The sequence below is a fragment of the Amyelois transitella genome, chromosome 9 (genome assembly GCF_032362555.1).
Source record: "Amyelois transitella isolate CPQ chromosome 9, ilAmyTran1.1, whole genome shotgun sequence".
NCBI classification, from domain to species: domain Eukaryota; kingdom Metazoa; phylum Arthropoda; class Insecta; order Lepidoptera; family Pyralidae; genus Amyelois; species Amyelois transitella.
The window spans coordinates 1,516,106-1,536,297 of record NC_083512.1 but is presented as its reverse complement, the minus strand read 5'-3'; the positions used below and the strand labels follow the sequence as shown (position 1 = coordinate 1,536,297).

General features: G+C 33.8%; 2 protein-coding genes across 3 annotated transcripts in view; one reads left to right on the top strand and one right to left on the bottom strand.

Annotated features, from left to right (window-relative positions):
* The first annotated feature begins 89 nt into the window (after positions 1-89).
* LOC106130266 (phosphatidylinositol-glycan biosynthesis class F protein) lies at positions 90-1,427 on the top strand. Its single transcript, XM_013329074.2, has one exon. The coding sequence runs from the start codon at positions 186-188 to the stop codon at positions 894-896; it is 711 nt and encodes a 236-aa protein (XP_013184528.1). The 5' UTR covers positions 90-185; the 3' UTR covers positions 897-1,427.
* A 693-nt stretch (positions 1,428-2,120) lies between these two features.
* The window catches only part of LOC106130272 (protein GDAP2 homolog), a 79,647-nt gene continuing 61,575 nt past the window's right edge, over positions 2,121-20,192 (bottom strand). For both annotated transcript variants that reach the window (XM_060945716.1, XM_060945715.1), the window contains 5 exons: positions 9,235-9,388; positions 7,063-7,202; positions 5,560-5,614; positions 4,751-4,894; positions 2,121-4,478 (listed from right to left, as the gene is read on the bottom strand). In XM_060945716.1, coding sequence (XP_060801699.1) covers positions 4,434-4,478; positions 4,751-4,894; positions 5,560-5,614; positions 7,063-7,202; positions 9,235-9,388 — 538 coding nt within the window. In that variant the 3' untranslated portion in view covers positions 2,121-4,433. The remainder of the gene's footprint in view (positions 4,479-4,750; positions 4,895-5,559; positions 5,615-7,062; positions 7,203-9,234; positions 9,389-20,192) is intronic.

Genomic DNA, 20,192 nt, shown 5'->3' with positions numbered 1-20,192 from the left:
GTTAAAATTTTAACTATATGTACCGATAAAACGCATCACTATTTCTATGCTGCCAACATATTCATTAGAGTTGGTACGACAGTGACTTTTGTCATTTGTCAGACAGTTTGACAGTGACAAGCTCGATAATTAGAGTAAAGTTGTAGTAACTGGAAAGAAAATAATATTTAATATAAAATTACGAAATGTTTCCTCCGAGTGATCAATTGGAATTACGAAAAATAACTGTATCTAGTTTAATAACGTGCATTTATCTTCCAAGTATTGTGACATTTATTTCTTACAAGGGCTTACTTTACTCAGTCGGACATGGCTCAACATTCTATATTTTAGTAATAATATTCTTGGCAGAATGGCTAAAGTCTTTCTATTTGAGCCCCACAACTGACCCGCAAGCGAAGAAGAATAAAGCCAGCAAGAATGTCTTTAGTGATACATTGAAATCGTTTTTGTTTATGCTGGTGGTTTTGTTTGGTTATTTCGTGGGTATAATTTTGTTTGGTGCACCAGCTTTGGATTGCCATGAGCAGACGTTGATGCTTTCAGCGTTAATGACGCTGTTGACTGTTTTTCCTTTGATTGCTCACGTGGGCGTCGAGCTTTCGATGCAGTTGCTGTTTAATCTGAAAAGTTACGAAAAGAATACTATCATCGAAATGTTGGTAAACAACTCAATTATTACAATTTGTGGGGCGTGGCTGGGCGCTGTAGTCATCCCGCTGGACTGGAATACTCCGTGGCAGCAGTGGCCGATTTCTTGTTACCTTGGAGCAATTGGAGGCTACTTATTGTCTAATGTCTTCACAGTGTTTAAAGTATCAATGATGTCAGCTGTAGACAAATATCCAATGCTTAAATCCATTGTAGACTTTCTCAATGAACCTCATAAATTATAAATTGCTTAAAAATTATAAGTATTGGTTATAATTCTTGTAATTCTTGTAATGAACTTGTAATTCTGTTGGTATGCCCTAACAATGAATGAAATCATTGATTCATTTTTATTTTATGAGAATTGAAAGCTTTGTGTATTTCATGTCAATTTACACTTTAATACTGGTTAAAATGCAAGACTCAAAATGATGACATCACAAATGTAAGTTGTTTATAAAAAATGATAGTCTTTGCAAGTGCATACTATGTATAATCAAAATATGATAAAGCCAATTATTTCATGTGGTTAGTTTATCAGCTTTATATGGATATTTTCATATTTACTAACCTTATTATTATTGTGGATAATGTGAGTAGTTTTTACTGCATTTATTTTATTTACTAGGCAATTAATTTGTTGTGTACTGATTACATAGGCAGGTTCCTTATGTAAATACATTTAGAAAGAATTTGTTAGTTAATATTGTTATTGACAAGTTTTTTTACTTGAATTTTTTTAATTTTAAAGTGGTAATTATATTTGTACAAATTAATTTTTCTTATTTACTTCATTAACACAACTTCCCACTTTAGAATCATGGTCATAAGCAGATCTCCACAGGATATAATGAACCAACCATTCTGCTTTATATAAAAGTAATTAAAAATGCAATGATTAATAACTAAACATTGACTGGTAGAGAATGCTATTAGCATAAAGTTCATAAATGCTGTATGGTTGTGGCACCAATAGAAAAAGAATTGGACCACTCCATCTCTTGGATCTCCACATGGATGTTGTAAAGGAGTAAACTGTTACTATTTGGAGTATCTTAACTCTATCATTAACTTCTCAGCTGCCTAAGCACAGAACCGTGCACTGGCCTCAACTGCTTAAGCTCTGATCATAGCTCGCCCTGCTGGCCCGATTTTTAATTTATTTTGAGTATAAGATTGGAGAATACAATAATATTGATCCTCTTCTCGCGCGAAAAGTTGATTTTCCGCGAGAAGTAAATCTGATCGCGAGTTTGGCAGTTCAGAGGTTAAGCCAAACAGCTGAAAACTGCCTATCAGTCTATTCAATACTGTTGGCTCTGTCTACCTCACAAGTGATATAAGACATGATATAATGTATGTATGAAGTTCACCTATTGTACCTTTAAAGCTCAATAAAGTTGTAAATAAATAAAAAAAAAACAATAATAACATTTGTGTAAAGTTGCAGCAATTAATGAAAGCAATAATTAGTAAATTAATAATTTTATTTTTTATTTGTTTAAATATTTACATAGCCTATTTAACAATCTATTTAATAATAAAATATGAAACTTAACTAACACTTCGCTTGATCACATTTTTCACGTAACTCCTAAATTAGCATTCTTAAAATATTTTTGATGACTGACTGTCTGTCACTTCTATAACTCCTACAGATGTCAACAGTTATATACTTTGCAAAGCAAAGATGATAAAAATAACAATAGTTAACACATCTAAGGCCTTGTTGATATAGTTTTAAAGTCCTCTAGTGCATGGTAATCAGTAATATGATTAGGCAGTCTATATTTCCTTAAATTTGAGGGAATTCGAGAATTATTATAGATCGTAACACAATAGCTAAAAAAGCACTTTCCTAACAACATAAAGAAAAATGTCTGTGAAGAAATATTTATTTTATATTTCTTTAAGTCAATGATGTTTTCTATTCCCCAAATTTTGGTAACAAATAAAGTCTGCCTAGTCATACCAGTGATAATAATTCACAGTGAAAACATTTTACAACTTTATTCTTATAAAATGTTTAACATTAGCAGACCCTGAAGCCTCGTTTAAACATACACTTCAAAGTTGCAACAATTATTAACAATTAGCAATTTTTTTCACTATACACATCACACCCTAATAAATTGCTCTTGAAAGATATTGAAGACAAAGATCGTAAACAACGTAATATTGGAAAAATCTTAATTACCTAGTACTCATTGTTAAAATTACATACACATAGGCTGCTTTTGGACATAAGTACATACTCTGTATTGCAACATTACTACAAATAGTTTAAAAATTTGAATCTTTAAAACGTGGCACATTGACTGTAGAAAAAATACTGTTGCTTTAATACGATACTTATCTATTTTGTACCGTGTTTTCGGTCCAAATTAGCAAGGGGATTTCCCTTCATAACTAGTATTTATTGAAAATAGATTGTATTATCTGATAGCAACTATCAAAAAGGTACGTAGTATCTATTACATGTAACGAGTAATCGCGTTTGCTTCACTTCAGCATCGGGGCAGTGGTATTTAACGTTTATAACTTGGCAACACTACTGAAATGCAAACATCTACCATATAATTATTTATTACTCCTTTTCTCAGCCTTAGACATTGCTCACTTTATATTTGTTCACGTGGGTCGGGAATTTTGAGCTTGCGAAAAAGCGTGAGTTACGCCAATTGTTTCGGAGACATGAGGTCCGGATAATTACACGGAATTGCAAAATGTTAACAGCTTAATATTACGCTTCGACAAAATCCATTTGCGATTAAGCCTACACTCGAACACCTAATGTAAAATTAAAAATCTCATATGTCGACTCATCAAGCACCATTTAACTATAAAATATTCCTCTACAAACCAATAAAGGCTGGAAATTAGACATAAACTTTTGTAGAAATTAATATAAACCACACGGTTCAAGTTTTAATGTTACCTATGACGAAACACGAATTACCCTGTGGCAGGATTATTTGGTGTCAAATGGGTATTGAAAGATATAAGTGCATATTGTAGTACATCTTTGTAGATATAGCATAATATAATTTGCAAAGCAGAAATAATGAATTGCAAGGGTAAGGTCTACATGTTATTCGTAATAATTAATAAGATGTGGAAAATGGAATAAAAAACAGCAAGTATTTTAAAGTTTGCAACATTGTTAGTATACATTTTGGTAAGTAGATAAAATACTGTAAAGTTCTTAGAAACATAAATTAGACACCTTAATATGTGGGGTATTAATTATTTGGGGTTTGCATAATAATGATGCAGACGTCAAACGACATATGTATTTTTCCTTAATTATAATTAAATAAGTAATATAAAAATGCACCTCTAATACTAAGTTACATGATATATACTTTCAACAATCAAAAGGTGTTTCTTGTGGAATTTTTATACAATTAGACGAGTAGGTATTGTTAAATAATTCTACTTTCTAGCCGAGCCAGTCACAAAATGATATGCTAGCGATTATAAATAGTCATGTAACATCTCATAAAATATAGGCAAATAAGTAATTATTATGCATAAAAATTGGATAGAAATCCCACCAAAAACCATAACAGCGGCCGTGGAAAATCGTTTCTAATGTTGCCATTTGTGAAAAACTACCATATTGGTAGTTTTCACAAATGAAATTTTTTTTTTGTCCATGATACCTTTATAGTTCAAATATGGATTTACGTTATATGAATGAGTTATAAAGGTGATCGTGGTGTTTCGAGGCCGTTCAAACGCGCTATAACAACAAGCAGCTAACAAGAGGCGCCTGCGCCTTACGTATTGTTCGTATCCGGTTGGAAGTAATGGAGTCCATTTATCTGGAATAAAAATAAATTTTGTTATTATGTGTAACCAATGAGGAAAAGGAATACCTTAACATAAGCAAGCGACGAGCAAGTAAACACAAATTTGTATGTGATTTGAATCAGCGCCATCTAGTGGTAACGCGATGGCACTAATGCAATTCCATACAAATTCGTCAATACTTGCTCGACGCGTTTGATCTAGTAAAACTCGCACTAAACCCTCATAAACGTGATGATGTAACCAGGACATATCGGCAGGATGGGGGAAAGATTAATATCCTTACCGTCATATCGTATTCGGTGATGAAAGCGGGCACTTCGAGCTGGTCGCGCGCCATGACGCTGTAGAGGTACTCCACGCCGGGCAGGTTGTGCACCTTGGCCTTGATGGCGGGCGCCATGAACGTCGTGAACCACCACGTCATCATCTGGAGACAATGGAATAGTTGTATGAAAAAAAAAAATGAAAAATGATTTATTTGCTGCAAATACAATGAAGTACATAGATACATTTTTATAAAACTGTACACATAAATATATTGCAGAGAGAACTTCTACTGACTGATATACTTGAAAGCTTTTTTCTAGGGGCCAAAATTTGAATAATGTTTTTAGTTTGTAATTTAGAATAGTTTTTTGTTTTATTATTATAAAATAATTAATAGATATTAGTGTATATTATTTAATTAGGTATGTTTGATTAATTGTATAAGTTTATAATTTTTGCTTTTTATTTGGGTACATCATTTCTGAATATCAAAAGAGAAAGACAAATGGTCAATTCCATCATTATAAAGTTATTTAGTTCAAAATATGGGTTTTGAGTCTTGACCATTCGCTATGTCTACCACGCAAAAAAAAAAACGTTCTCAATTAAAATGGATTTTTGAAAATGATATTCTTGTTAGATAATTAACCTGTAAAAAACATTTTTCAAAGGGTTCAAATTTGTTTATAGTGAATTTTTTTGGGTTTATTAGTACTGAGAAGGACATAGGTATCCCGAAAAAATATTGTTATCTACTCTAAAGTTGCCATGACTATTTTTTATGTAAGCAAAGGCTAGCTAGTAATTAAAACAGATTGAACTCACTTTTGTCCAAAACGTCGGGTGTACGATGTAAAACGCTTTCAGGTTCTTCTTGTATCTGAAATTAGGAAAATATAACAATTAAGGAGCGATAGTTACATAAAGTGAAGATTTTCCGCCAGGTTAGGTGTAATGCCTGGGGAACCGCGCGACAGACTATGTTGAGTCGGAGATTGTATACAGGGTGACATTTAAAACAACTGCATCCTTTTAAACATAGACTATACCCATGCTTCTGAGCCGTTTGAGCCTATTTTTTATTAAGACCAATACTACAAAAAGAATTTAAAACTAAACATGTAAATAAATGTCTGAAAAATAAATTATTCCTCTAGTATCAAGATCAAGTAAAGTACAGAGTTGTCGAGATCGCTCAGCTGAATGCATTGTGTCGTTGACCTCTGAATCTTACGCGTCGCTTTTCCGCCGGCCGGGGGGATATAACGTATTTAGGATCGTGGATTTTGATACTTTTATTTTTTTTCTTACTTTCTGAAATATGAACCGATATTTTTCTTTATACGTTTTTAAATATCCTTTAGATGAGTACACTTAACAGTTAAATTTATGCAATTGAATTAAATGTCAACCTGTATATTATGCTCCAATCCGTGAAATATTTTCTTGCGCGATTTAGACTCTTCGCTGTTATCGACTGATTGCGTCGCGTGATTGGCGATTGTTACTTGTTACGTAGAGATGTCGCCACAAGTGCATGCATCAGAAAAAGTTTCTTGATAACAGACAAACTGACAAAAAGTGATCTTAGTATACGTTTCAGTATTTACTTTTTTGAGAAACATTCCTATGGAACTCTAAACAAAAATAAATTTTATAAAACGTTCACGAATTCGACCTTTACGTAGATACCTATTTACGTTCTTCAAACAAAGGTCGCGTGATACCAACAGTTTTGCACAAAAAGCAGAATATTTTGCAAGTAGCATTGTGAATGAATGGATGCCATGTTTATTTTTTTTTGTAAAATAATGGACTGTCGTGCTGTATGTCAGTAATTTATATTAATTTTATGTTAAATCTGCATTATTGCTGATTTACAATAAGAACAATAGTTTACAAAATAAATGTAACCAATTATCGCGCAAATTTTGCCGTATTTTTTCCCAGCATTTTAAGAATTAAGAAGTTAATTAATTAATTAATTGTTTAATTTTAAGAACTAAAACCACTATTTCGTTAAACAGATTAACTATACAGATTGTGCCGTGTGGTGTCCGGCACCAATATAAAAAAAAATAGGACCACTCCATCTCTTTCCCATGGATGCCGTAAAAGGCGACTAAAGGATGGGCTTATACACTTGGGATTCTTTTTTTAGCCGATAGGCTAGCAACCTATCACTATGTGAATCTCAATTCTAGCATTAAGCCTAACAGCTCAACGTGGTCTGTCAGTCTTTCAAGTCTGCTGGCTCTGTCTAGCCCGCAAGGGATATAGACGTGATTATATGAACGAATGAATGAATGAAAACAGGATTTTACTCACTTGTAAGGCAGTACGGTGTAAACTTCCTTCAACCAGGAGAAGGGGGGGTGGTTGGCAGACGACGCCAGGGTATGGAAGTATGCGATAACGTAGTCTCCTCTCACAATGGGGTCCAGCAGTTTGATCAGGTATAAAAGAGCCTGGAAATAATAATAGACAATTAAGGTTGCATAACATACATACATAAAATCACGCCTCTTTCCCGGAGGGGTAGGCAGAGACTACCTCTTTCCACTTGCCACGATCTCTGCATACTTCCTTCGCTTCATCCACATTCATAACTCTCTTCATGCAAGCTCGGCGGTTTCGGGTACTTTAAAACGGTTACTTAACGGATTTTTTTTTAAATTTTTCCTGTTAAAATAACATTACGGAAAAAGGTGTAAGAAAAAAAAATGTAACTAGTGACAGAATAATAAAAAAACATGTAAGGAATCCTTTTCTCCCCAATCAGGTGATCAGGTCAGCATCTTTTTGCGTGACCACTGAAGTAATCTTCCAGGAAATTCGATATACATAGGACATACATACATAAAATCACGCTCGTTTCCCGGAGGGGTAGGCAGAGACTACATCATTCCACTTGCCACGATCTCTGCTAACTTCTTTCGCTTCATCCAAATTCGAAAATAAATAAAATTCTATATCATTGAAGAAAAAAAAAATTGTCTTTAGGGGATGCCCACGTCATAAGGACGTGAATATAAAAATATACAAATATTATACTAATATTATAAAGCTAAAGAGTTTGTTTGTTTGTTTAAACGCGCTACCTCAGAAACTACTGGTTGGAATTGAAAAATTCATTTTGTGTTGAATAGAACATTTATCGAAAAAGGTTTTAAGCTATATAACAACACGCTGCAACTATAAGGAGCGAAGAAATAATGGAAAATGTGAACAAAAAAAACGGGGTAAATTATTCATCCTTTAGGGCTTCAATGATGCCCAAAATAACTATAACACGCGGACGAAGTCGCGGGCACAGCTAGTAAATTTATAAAATGCCTAACATGTACTCAACAGCAAAAATGATGTTGCAAAATGTTTTTTTTTAACACGCCGCGTCGCGATTTGGGAAATGAACGGACACTTGTATTCAAACTACCACAATTAAGTTAATGTGTTGAACATGTATTGTCACACGGCACGCAAGAGTGTAAATTAGCAAACTGATGTATGCTGCCCGGCACCAATACAAAAAAGAACAGGACATCTCCATCTCTTTCCCATGGATGTCGTAATAGGCGACTAGAGGATAGGCTTATTAAGTTGGGATTCTTCTTTTAGGCGATGGGCTAGCAACCTGTCACTATTTGAATTTCAATTTCAATTCTATCATTAAGCCAAACAGGTGCACCTATCAGCCTTTTCACGATTGTTGGCTCTGTCTTCCCCGCAATGGATATAGACGTGATGATATGTACATATGTATGTATGCTCTAATAGTTATTTTTATTGTCCAGTGGATATAACGTTTACGTTTGATAAATAGCCCCATTGTGTAGTTTTTATTTGACACTTCAGAAGTAAAATTTACGGTTTCTTGTCTTGTAAATACTTATTTAATATCGTCATAATTTGTGTAACACTATGTTAAAGATAGCTTTGTTTTACATCTGTAATAGGTGTCTAATAAATATAAGAACCTAGGTGATTCTTGGCTCAAGGCGTAACAATTAAAGAATCATCTAATTATAATAATACATACATACATACATATGGTCACGTCTATATCCCTTGCGGGGCAGAGCCAAAAGTCTTGAAAAGACTGACGTGTGGTTTCCGGCACCAATAAAAAAAGGATAGGACCACCCCATCTCGTTCCCATGGATGTCGTAAAAGGCGACTAAGGGATAGGCTTATAAACTTGGGACTCTTCTTTTAGGCGATGGGCTAGCAACCCGTCACTATTTGAATCTCAATTCTATCATTAAGCCAAACAGCTGAACGTGGCCTATGAGTCTTTTCAAGACTGTTGGCGCTGTCTACCCCGTAAGGGATAAAGACGTGATCATATGTATGTATGTATATTCATGTAGATCAAATCGGGGAGGTACTGTTGAAATGTCAGGTCAAGAATACTTTAAACCGACCAGCTTTTAAGATATCATTAATTGAATGTGGATGAAGAATATGAAGCGTGTATGTTTGATTGTCGCAAGATCTCACCTTATCTAAGTCGATGTCTCCAATGGGGAACCACTTCCCGATGAAGACGACCACGGGCCTGCCGAGGCGGTCTACCCCGCTCTGGTAGAGGCAGCCGATGCCGGAGACTTCACTCAGATCCTCGTTCTTGGCCCTGCGGAGTAGACGGTCGTATCTGGGGAAGAACAGTGGAGAATGGTGAGTATTTAGGTATTATCATTCAAAGATAAAGGTCAAAAGTACCCGAAACCGCCGAGCTTGCATGAAGAGAGTTATGAATGTGGATGAAGCGAAGGAAATATGCAGAGATCGTGGCAAGTGGAAAGAGGTAGTCTCTGCCTACCCCTCCGGGAAAGAGGCGTGATTTTATGTATGTATGTACACCTAGGTTACCCCACTTTGAAGTGATTTAAATTTATTTATTTAAAACTTTATTGAGCTTCAAAAGCAATATCTCTATTGTCTTTATTATTTGGATAACCTAACTCAGCATGGGATATATTACGTGAACGTTTTTCCTCACGATGTTTTACGGGAAAGACTTATAAACTTGTGATTCCTCTTTTAGGCGATGGGCTAGCAACCTGTCACTATTTGAATCTCAATTCCATCATTAAGCCACACAGCTCAACGAGGCGTTTCAGTCTTTTCAAGACTGTTTTCTCTGTCTACGCCGCAAGGGATATAGATGTGACTACGTGTATGTATTATGAGTCAAACCAGTAGAAACTAGGAACTTGAGTAGGACGTGTTTATGAGCTCATTACATTTGTATGTGATTTTTTATTGAATAATTTGCATTGCAGATGTGTAGAGAATTATTCCATTGCTAATAAACAAATAGACAGACACGAATTTACATTGACATTATTATTATATGAAGTACCTACCTATCTGACAACTATATTTTTTTGTAAGTGTACGTAATAAAAATACTTAATCTGTTGAATTATCTAAAAATAATTTTTCAGGAATAAGGATTTGTAAAATCTACGTCATGCTTAAATTATGCCGAAATTATGAATAAAAAAAATGGATTATTTTTCACGTAAGAAAAATTATGAAAAATCTAAAATTAATTATTTTAAACCAGATTATTACTAAAATTGTCAAATACGTTAATTTCAAATTAGTTATATATTAATCTAATTATTATGAATTGTCAAAAGTGGTCGTCAAAAAATCATCGAAATAAGGAGTGAGTCTGAAAGGTATTAGTTATAGAAAATGACAAACCATTTTGACATCCAAAATGTATAGGTCAATCCTAAAGAAAACAAGCTTTATAGGGCAAGGGCAAATGGCGACCGTCACCGGCCAAAATATGGTCATTAGTAATTCAGATACGTCCCAGATACGTTCCGGACGTTTGAAAGAAATCGTCAATCAATTTATGTCACTTAAAACAACCAGCTGCTTAACAATGTATGTAGGTATGTAGTAGGTACATTGACGCATTTAATAATCTACGCAAGAGTAATCGTATGACACTCTCAGTTTATGTTGACCCAATTTTGAAATAAATAGTCGTTTATAAAAATGTATTTAAATTTCCCTCCAATTGAGCACCTACAACGAACGTCAGTTTATGTATTTATGATGAAGTTTATACAAAGGAAGTAGGTATATGTTTATTATTAGTATTTATATCAGTATATTATTATAAAATCATAAATAACACAGCCGCTTTTTAACTTTTAACTCAATTATCTAGTTCCTTTATTGTTTGTCGGTTGACTGGAAGAGATACCTTCATGGAATAAGTCCATCACTGTACCTAAGTGATTTATTTATTTCCTATGTACTAGTTTCCAGTAACTTCAATTTTTTGTGCAAAAAAGATATTACAAAGAAAATTCGAATGACGACCAGCGGACAGAAACTTACAAAGCAAATAGTACGAGTACTTTTTAAAACATCCGAACCCAACCCAGTTTTGGTCATGGCTACACATTCAGTTGCCTGAAGTTTGCAAGTATTTCAACATGCATACTCTTACCCTTTCTTTGGCAATGGCATAAAAATTAATGGGACAGATGCTTTCGATTTACACAACTTAATCATATGAACATATACCTAGTTCCAAGAATATCTTCTGCATCGTAGCAGTAAGTATAAAACCATGGGATAAAACTAATGTTATGGACAATAAATTCTTATCTAATGTTAACTCAAGGTTGACGTGAAGATGATGGATGCGCAGCAATAAAACGACAAAATGGAGTCTTCATTAACACAACCTTGGAACTTTCCGCAAGGAACGTGATAATTAGAAAGTCTTGTCTCAAGACCAAAGTCACGGATAAACGTGACGTGAAAAGACTACGTCGTCAATATATCAAAATAAAAAAATTTACTAATCTTTTTTTAATGTATTGAATTTTTGGTAGGTATCAATCCTGATAAAAGATTTTTTGAAAATAGAATTACACAAAATGGAAGAAAACAATAGAAGAACTCAAGTCAAAACACATTATACAATATAAAGTTAAATGGTATGCATTATTATAAATACGATCTTATTCAGAACACTACACTTAAAACAACCATTCAAGAATTTACCAAAACCAAATCTTTTCCGGAACTCAAAGCAATGACTAAAACAATCATTAATAATAAAGTTACGGTTTTTGAACCAACTGACGCACGAGACACGAGTGGTATTTATAACGTAGAAGTTATTATTGGTAGTGAGGTCGCATTGGGTCGAGGCAGCCATTCCAAAGATGGCTGAAGAAAGCGTCATTGATATTTCATTTCTGTAATTACAGCAAAAGGTTATGTCATTATCGAATTGTATTTTTTGTGAGTAAAATGATTGAATGATCCAAAAATAGTAAAGGTTGATAATGTTATTTACCTGTTGGTTAATGGTTAGTTTGTGTCGAATTGTGAAAGACCTGCAGAGACTCAGTAATTAGCCCGCCCAAAAATTCAAATCCTGAGAATACATATTATGGTTAGATTTATAACATTTGCGCCAGTAATTTGGCTCTTTATTTAGAAAAAAAATATTACAATCTTAGGGCAGGTGTGAAAAGAAATATTAACTTCTTTATCTCCGTAATTGTCCAATCAAATTAACTCTTTAGTCTCTTAAAGTCATGAAGCGACCAGACTTTAGGTGAGAGAAAATATTGTGAGCAATTCTTCACATTCAGGCAACCAGATGACCCAATCCAAAATCATGGACATAGGCACACCCCGAGCTCCTCTCTGAAGAGGTGAGGATGTTACTAGAGCTAACGCCAGCAAGATGAGGAACATCTTTCGTAAGTTATTTTTGGGAAATGCTGTGCATTATTTCAAGCACTTTGTAAATATTTGTTCCTTTTATAAATATCCAAAAGTAGCCAATTTCATTGTTTAAATGATGGTGGATATTGCGCAGACTCCGTAAGGTCATTGACTTCTTTGAAGGGTACTCTGTGTAGCTGTATATAGGTAATACTAAACCGTCTGACCTATGTCTATGTTCTACGTTATTGGATTTATTGTCTACATAGATAATAAAAAGCGTAACGTTTGTTTCATCAGTTGTTACATCAGATTAATTTCTTTAATAGTGAGTTTTATTGAAGAAGTAACATCTTATTTTATAAAGGTAGGTAAGTATTTAGAAGATTTCCTTTAGAAAGTCTTCTGCTTTTTTCTTTTGTATTTACAGAGTCTTAATGCAAATCTTAAATCAGTTATCCGATTAGAAAAATACTAAGGATTGATAAGTCAGTATAGAAAAAAAATAATATGTATAGCAGAAAAAAAAGAAAATAAATATACCATACCACCATTTTTTCAATAATAAGGGTTCAAAGAAAAATATATGGATACCTCTAGCCTTACTGACCGTATAGTTTTATAAAACCCACTAAGGCAGTTGTTATTCTCAGCGTGAATAATGGGCGAAGGATGTCTAGATTCTAGATGACGGCATGATATCACTAGCACTTTATCATACTGATTCAGAAACAAAGTATATTATTGATACAATGGTGAAGCCATAAACCTTCAATGCTGCAAAAAAAGACGTTAAAATGTCCATGAATCTATTTTTTACTGAAGTGGTTAATATTAATTTATTTTTACAACCAAAAATGCCGAAAAGAACATGCCCGAATGTGATTTAGGGTGAAAGTAATACTTAAAGGAATAACAATTATAACAAAGAAAAACAGAAAAAAAAATCGTAAATATGAAATTAAAGAAGTAGTTTTTTTCAAATAAAACTGAAGGTAATCAATGTTGAAATCGATACCAAGCAATCCGAGGAAAAATGAAATATTAGATGTTAAATCAGCACTACTAAATGACGCATATGGGATAAGGGCACGAAAGTGCGTTTGGGATAAGGTTAAAGGTTAAGCAGTATACACACACAAGTTAAAAAAGTTATTGTTGATAACATTGGCATTAACATATATCATGAACGCAAAAACTTTTCCAAATTGCGTAGGCCATTTCATATATAACTTTTATAAACCTTCGTTATCCAATATTTGAAGCTGAAGATAGGAAAAATAAATTGGATAATACGTTACAAAAACAGAGAAAGAAGTAACAGGAATATTGGAAAACAAAGAACAGGAACATCGGAGTTTTAAACCCCGGATTCATAAAGCATATCAGCAGAAGATGCAACGAACAAAAATGACAGAGAGACAAGACAGCAGAAGATACAATTTAGAACGCACAAAGATGAAGTGGAGTCGAAATACCTATAATCCTATATATAAAAAAAAAACAAATATTTTATTTTCTCTCAAACCTTAAGCAGTAAGTACATCACATTGCTAAGATTATGAGATACTGGTGTCTGAACCAAGCAGACTAAAGATCATTCTATTATAAAGGAAGCAAGAAATAAAGTATGGGTCGATGTTATCGACATTGCACTTTTGGCGCCTCGCCACCGCGCCGCCGCCCATTGACTTGTGACGTCACTGGCCTCTATAGATACTCTTTGGTCTGAGGTTAGAGTAAAGAGTCGATTTCGTTAGGTTAGGTTAAAATAGGTCTGGGCTGGGCAAGAGGCTAGAAGTAAAAATTTAAGAAGAAATTTTTAGCAGTTCTTGAGTTGATAATCTTAAAAATTATACCAGTGCTTATTGATTGAAATCTATTCGTGTGTTGTAAATTAAAAAATAATTAGGATCTTAGTTAAGACAAAGACGACTAAAGAAAATAATAACATAAGTCATTGAACTCCGGGAAATGCGAGTGCCTGAACAAATATAAAATTTAAGCCACAACCTAAATTTGCACTGTGCTTCTAGTTAATGTAAAAAATAAAAATATTGAGCTATGAATTTATACGTAAGATATTTTGTTTTATTTATTTTTGAAACTTATTTATGTAGGTACACAGAAAAAATCGAGACTGATAATTACAAGAAACAAAATTACAAAGGTTCTGCTCATTTCAAAAGAAATCTCATCCAGCAGACCCGAAATAGGACATGTTTTTTTTAAAAAAAGAGAAGTTTGTTTGTTTGTTTGTAAAATCTTTATTGCATAGAAATTTACACAGTAACAAGAAAATAGTACATAATTATAAAATAATCAAAATCAAATCACTTGCAATGGCAGACTTATCCCATGAAGGGATCTCTTCCAGTCAACCGGCAAAGTTTTTGGCGATTTTTAGTAGACAAAATGATAGCTCTCGTTCCTTTGAATCTTAATCTGAATCATACGAATCGTAAAGCAGGCGAACTAACCTTGACATTAAATAACGCAGAGAAAGGTCAACACGCAATAAACCTAGCGAAAATGCGAGCAACAGATATTAGTACACAATTTTTTGGAACGATGCCAAAACACTCTGGAAAGTGATAAATAACAATGTAACGCAAAATATTTTGTTCAATGTGAATGGATATATTTATGAAACTCTTGAAAGGATGTGTACTACACAAGGTCATCTGAAACATACGCAAACAATTTTAACAGAAATAGAAGAAAGAAATGATAGAATGAAAGTTTTCTAGCTGTCACGAATAATATCTACGTTTATTTATGATTAAGGTCCCAAAAACAACAGATTAAATACGTAGATATTTAATGTAAGTACATGACAAAAAGATAAAATGATAAGAAATTAAAAAATAAAAACTTCTTAACAAGATAAGGTCTCTAGTGTCCAAAAACGAGCTTACATTAAAATAATGCTGAAAGTGGATGATGCAAAAGAACAGAAATCGTGGCAATTGGAAAGATGCAGTCTATGCTTACTCCTCCTGAGACGTGATCATATATATGTACCTATGTGAATACATATAATCACGTCTATGTCTCTTGCGGGGTAGAGAGAGCCAACAGTCATCAAAAGACTGAAAGGCCACGTTCAGCTGTTTGGCTTAATGATAAAATTGAGATTCAAATAGTGACAGCGTTGCTAGCCCATCGCCTAAAAGAGGAATCCCAATTATATAAGCCTAACCCTTAGTCGCCTTTTACGACACCTATGGGAAAGAGATGTAATGCTCCTATTCTTATTTCTATTGCACGATTATACAAATATAATATCGATTTAAATGTAGTTATTACCAGTATTTACTACGCACTCGCCTAAGGAAGCCATATCAAACATGATACATTTATAATCAGCAAAAATAGATGGAAATGCGCATATAGTATACCAACAGTTCGTAAAAAGTTGTTCAAACTGTTGTAAACAGAATGATTATGATTTTGTTTTTGAATTCGTTTTTATATGATGATGTTTTATGTTTAGGTATGTAGTTCTGTTTTGCCGTGTGGTTCCCGGCACGAATAAAGAATAGGACCACTCGCATCTCTTTCCCATGGATGTCGTAATAGGCGACTAAGGGAAAGGCTAATAAACTTACGATTCTTCTTTTAGGCGATGTGTCGTAAATAACAACGTGTCACTATTTGAATGTCAATTCTGTCATTGAGCTAAACGGCCGAACGTGGCCTATATGTCTTTTAAAAATAGTTGGCTCTGTTTACCCCGCAAGGGACATAGACGTGACTATACATATGTTGATGAAACATCATGACTATCGAATGGAACCATAATGGAACCAAAGAGTCTTAGTCATACGCCTTATCAAATAACTAACTTTTTTTAACGAAATGTTTTCAAGAAAGATGTGGCATTAACTTTGGGCCTAGAAATCCAGTGTACATTCATTACTAGATCTATCTGGTAATGAAACTTGTAAAGATATTGTGGCTAGCCTTGTCTTGCCCTAGTCTCAATATTGTACAGTTATTAAGCTAAAATGCTCTAATACCACGAAGCTAATGGTGTAAATAACTCGTTCTGACTTGCACGTCAATAAGTATTTAGTTCAACACGTGTGGTTTATAATATATTTATACTTATACGGTCACTATTTAATAACTCACGTAAGTTAACCGCTTCGTATAAGGTCAAACGTTAAAGGGACCTGATAATTATTTTCTTTTGAACAAATTACACAGATTTGGTTATCCTCGAAGTAAGTTTAAAACTTGTGTTACGAGATGATAACTAAAATATACTATATTTTATAATAAATACTTATATAGATAAACATCCATGACCCAGGCTAATAAGACAAAGTTCGTTTGCCACCATGCCCTGGTCAAAGGAATACCCTGGGTCCCTCTCCAGAATGATGAGGATGCAACCGGGACTAAAGTTAGGAGGAAGATACTCCTTATAATAATATAAATGCGAAAGAAACGATGTGCGAGTTAACGTATGTTCGTAACTCTTTCACGCAAAAACTACTAAACAGATTATGATTTAATTTGGTACCAGGGTAGAATATAACCTGAATAAACATAATAAGTACTTTTCATTACAATATTCCCACAGGACTGAAGCCAAGGGGCGCATCTAGTAGATTATATAAAAGTTGGAAAATGTAATATTTTGAAATAGTACTAATGCATGCAACGTATGTTCGTAACTCTTTCACGCAAAAACTACTAAACAGATTATGATTTAATTTGGTACCAGGGTAGAATATAACCTGAATAAACATAATAAGTACTTTTCATTACAATATTCCCACAGGACTGAAGCCAAGGGGCGCATCTAGTAGATTATATAAAAGTTGGAAAATGTAATATTTTGAAATAGTACTAATGCATGCAACGTATGTTCGTAACTCTTTCACGCAAAAACTACTAAACAGATTATGATTTAATTTGGTACCAGGGTAGAATATAACCTGAATAAACATAATAAGTACTTTTCATTACAATATTCCCACAGGACTGAAGCCAAGGGGCGCATCTAGTAGATTATATAAAAGTTGGAAAATGTAATATTTTGAAATAGTACTAATGCATGCAACGTATGTTCGTAACTCTTTCACGCAAAAACTACTAAACAGATTATGATTTAATTTGGTACCAGGGTAGAATATAACCTGAATAAACATAATAAGTACTTTTCATTACAATATTCCCACAGGACTGAAGCCAAGGGGCGCATCTAGTAGATTATATAAAAGTTGGAAAATGTAATATTTTGAAATAGTACTAATGCATAATATTACAATAGTACTAAATTTTATTTATTTTTATTTTATCTTTATTAGGGAAACAAACAGTTACATGGTTGCCTAATAATATTATCTTATAGTATAAAGTTTCCTCTGTTTATTAATATATAGTATCGAAAAAACAAAGAAATTAATATATAGAAATTATTATCGTAAGTGTGTTAAACATAAACATATTTATTATTACATATACTCACTTTTCTTCTTGTGTTTCTTCAACAGGATGCTGGGGTGCGTGTGTGGTGAGATCTGGCAACTCCACCGCCATAGTGTCCAGTGTTGCCATGGTCAAGATTATTTTATAACTAGATTTTATTTATATCACTTGTATCCGCTATGGAGAATTATACATTGAGTCTTCTGAGATTTTGTTAGAGTAATTGAACGGTGAATTATTATAAAATAAACTACATATTAAATTCTTTGATTGTAATATAAAACATATCAATAACAATTAATTCATTGAATAATTATTTTTTTTATTAGAACGAATTATTTTGGCTTTTCGTTTGGATTTGGGTTAAGCATCTAATATTTAATGACATCTTAATTCCACAAGCTAATCGTTGCCTACAAGTATTTTCGGTACCATAGGCTCTGTCTACTCTGTAAGGGACAAAATCGTGAAAATGTTTGTACGTATTTACAATGACGCGAATTCATTAAAAATGCACGAAAACAATCGTTTCGATTGAATACTGATCATAAATAAATTGGCCGTTATATCAATACATTCTCTAAATGGGTTCCAATTCGTTTCAACTCGAAAGTTGAGTTGTTTATCATTGTTTTTATATTGGTTATCATTGATAAAATATCAAGGCATAATTCTAACCTCTACATTGTAGAAGATCAGCATTAATTAGAATAGATTTGGGGTAACTCTAGTACTTAAATTTTCCAGGATATAAAAACATTTATTTTTAGTTTGGCGTCAATATGATCCCGTATGTGTAGGAGAGACTACAATCAGAAATAACCTGAACCAAACATTTAGATTCCCCAGAGTGGATTCTCCACATTCAATCTTTAAATATCTGAACAGTTTAATTGCAATATGGCGTCATCATGATACCGCAAGTTGAGGAGATTAAGTCAAAATCCGCAATATACCTGGCCCCCACGTTAAGATATACATATGTAATATATGTATGTATATATATACGGGACAAATTACAGATTGAGTTAGCCTCGAAGTAAATTCGAGACTTGTGTCACGAGATACTAACTCAACGATACTATACTTAATAATAAATTAATAATAAATACTTATATAGATAAACATCCAAGACCCGGGCCGATCAGAAAAAGTTCTTTTTTCATCCTGCCCTGGCCGGGATTCGAACCCGGGACCTCCGGTGTCGCAGACAAGCGTACTACCGCTGCACCACAGAGGCCGAGATTCCCCAGTGTGGCGTTGCTACGAAGAATAGAATAGAATAGATTTATTTTCAAAATTGGATACAAGGTATCACTTATTGACGTCACATAACTTAAATCTAATTATAACTACTACCGCTTCCAAAGCGCATGTGTAGAAGAAGCGGCGGAACAAACTTCACTGCAGCATTTTCATAGGACGTCAATTTACAAATATAGATCTCTTAAATCTAAATCGTGGACGTGTGCATATATTAAGTAAGGCGTCGTTCAAATATTTGAAGTTTATTTTCAGTTTGGCGTCACCTCGATACAAGGCTGGCGCGGTACGGCTGACATTCGCTAGTTGTACAAATTTCCACGCTCCATTCATGAACGACGAAACTGATTTGTGTGTTTTTCTTTTATCTACGGCTTCTCGCGTAAATGTGGGTTTGACGTCAGCAACGCGGGAAATGTTCGGAGAATTAGTTTACATATGTTAAGAATAATATTTCAGGAGATATGGTCTCAAACTGAAAATTTCATGAGAATCGGTGAAGCCGTTTCGGAGGAGTACGGGAACGAACATTGTGACACGAGAATTTTATATATAACATAATTTGTACACATTTGTTAGAACAGAACAGGGAAATGTTAAATTAGAATACTTCCTCGCGTTGAATGACGTAAAAGAGATACAACTGTGAATGAAATTTGTTAGTTTTATATACAGGTTGGTGCAAAAATTTCGAGGAAATTAAAACGCCAAATGCTTTTCGGGCGTGAAATTACAATAATTGAAAATAATTTGAAAGCTCGGTGGCGGCGCCCTCTTTATCTAGTAATATTTATTAAAAATAAGAGTGGGTAATAAAAAAGATTAGGACCACTCCATCTCTTTCCTATGGATGTCGTAAAAGGCGACTAAGGGATAGGCTTTTTTTAGACGATGGGCTAGCAACCTGTCACTATTTGAATCTCAATTCTATCATTAAATCAAATAGCTGAGCGTGGCATATCAGTCTTTTCAACACTGTTAGCTTTGTCTACCCCACAAGGGATATACACTGACCATATGTATGTATGTATGTAATA

Coding starts and splice junctions, on each gene's coding strand:
- LOC106130266 (XM_013329074.2), top strand. CDS start 186: ATGTTTCCTCCGAGTGATCAATTGGAATTACGAAAAATAACTGTATCT.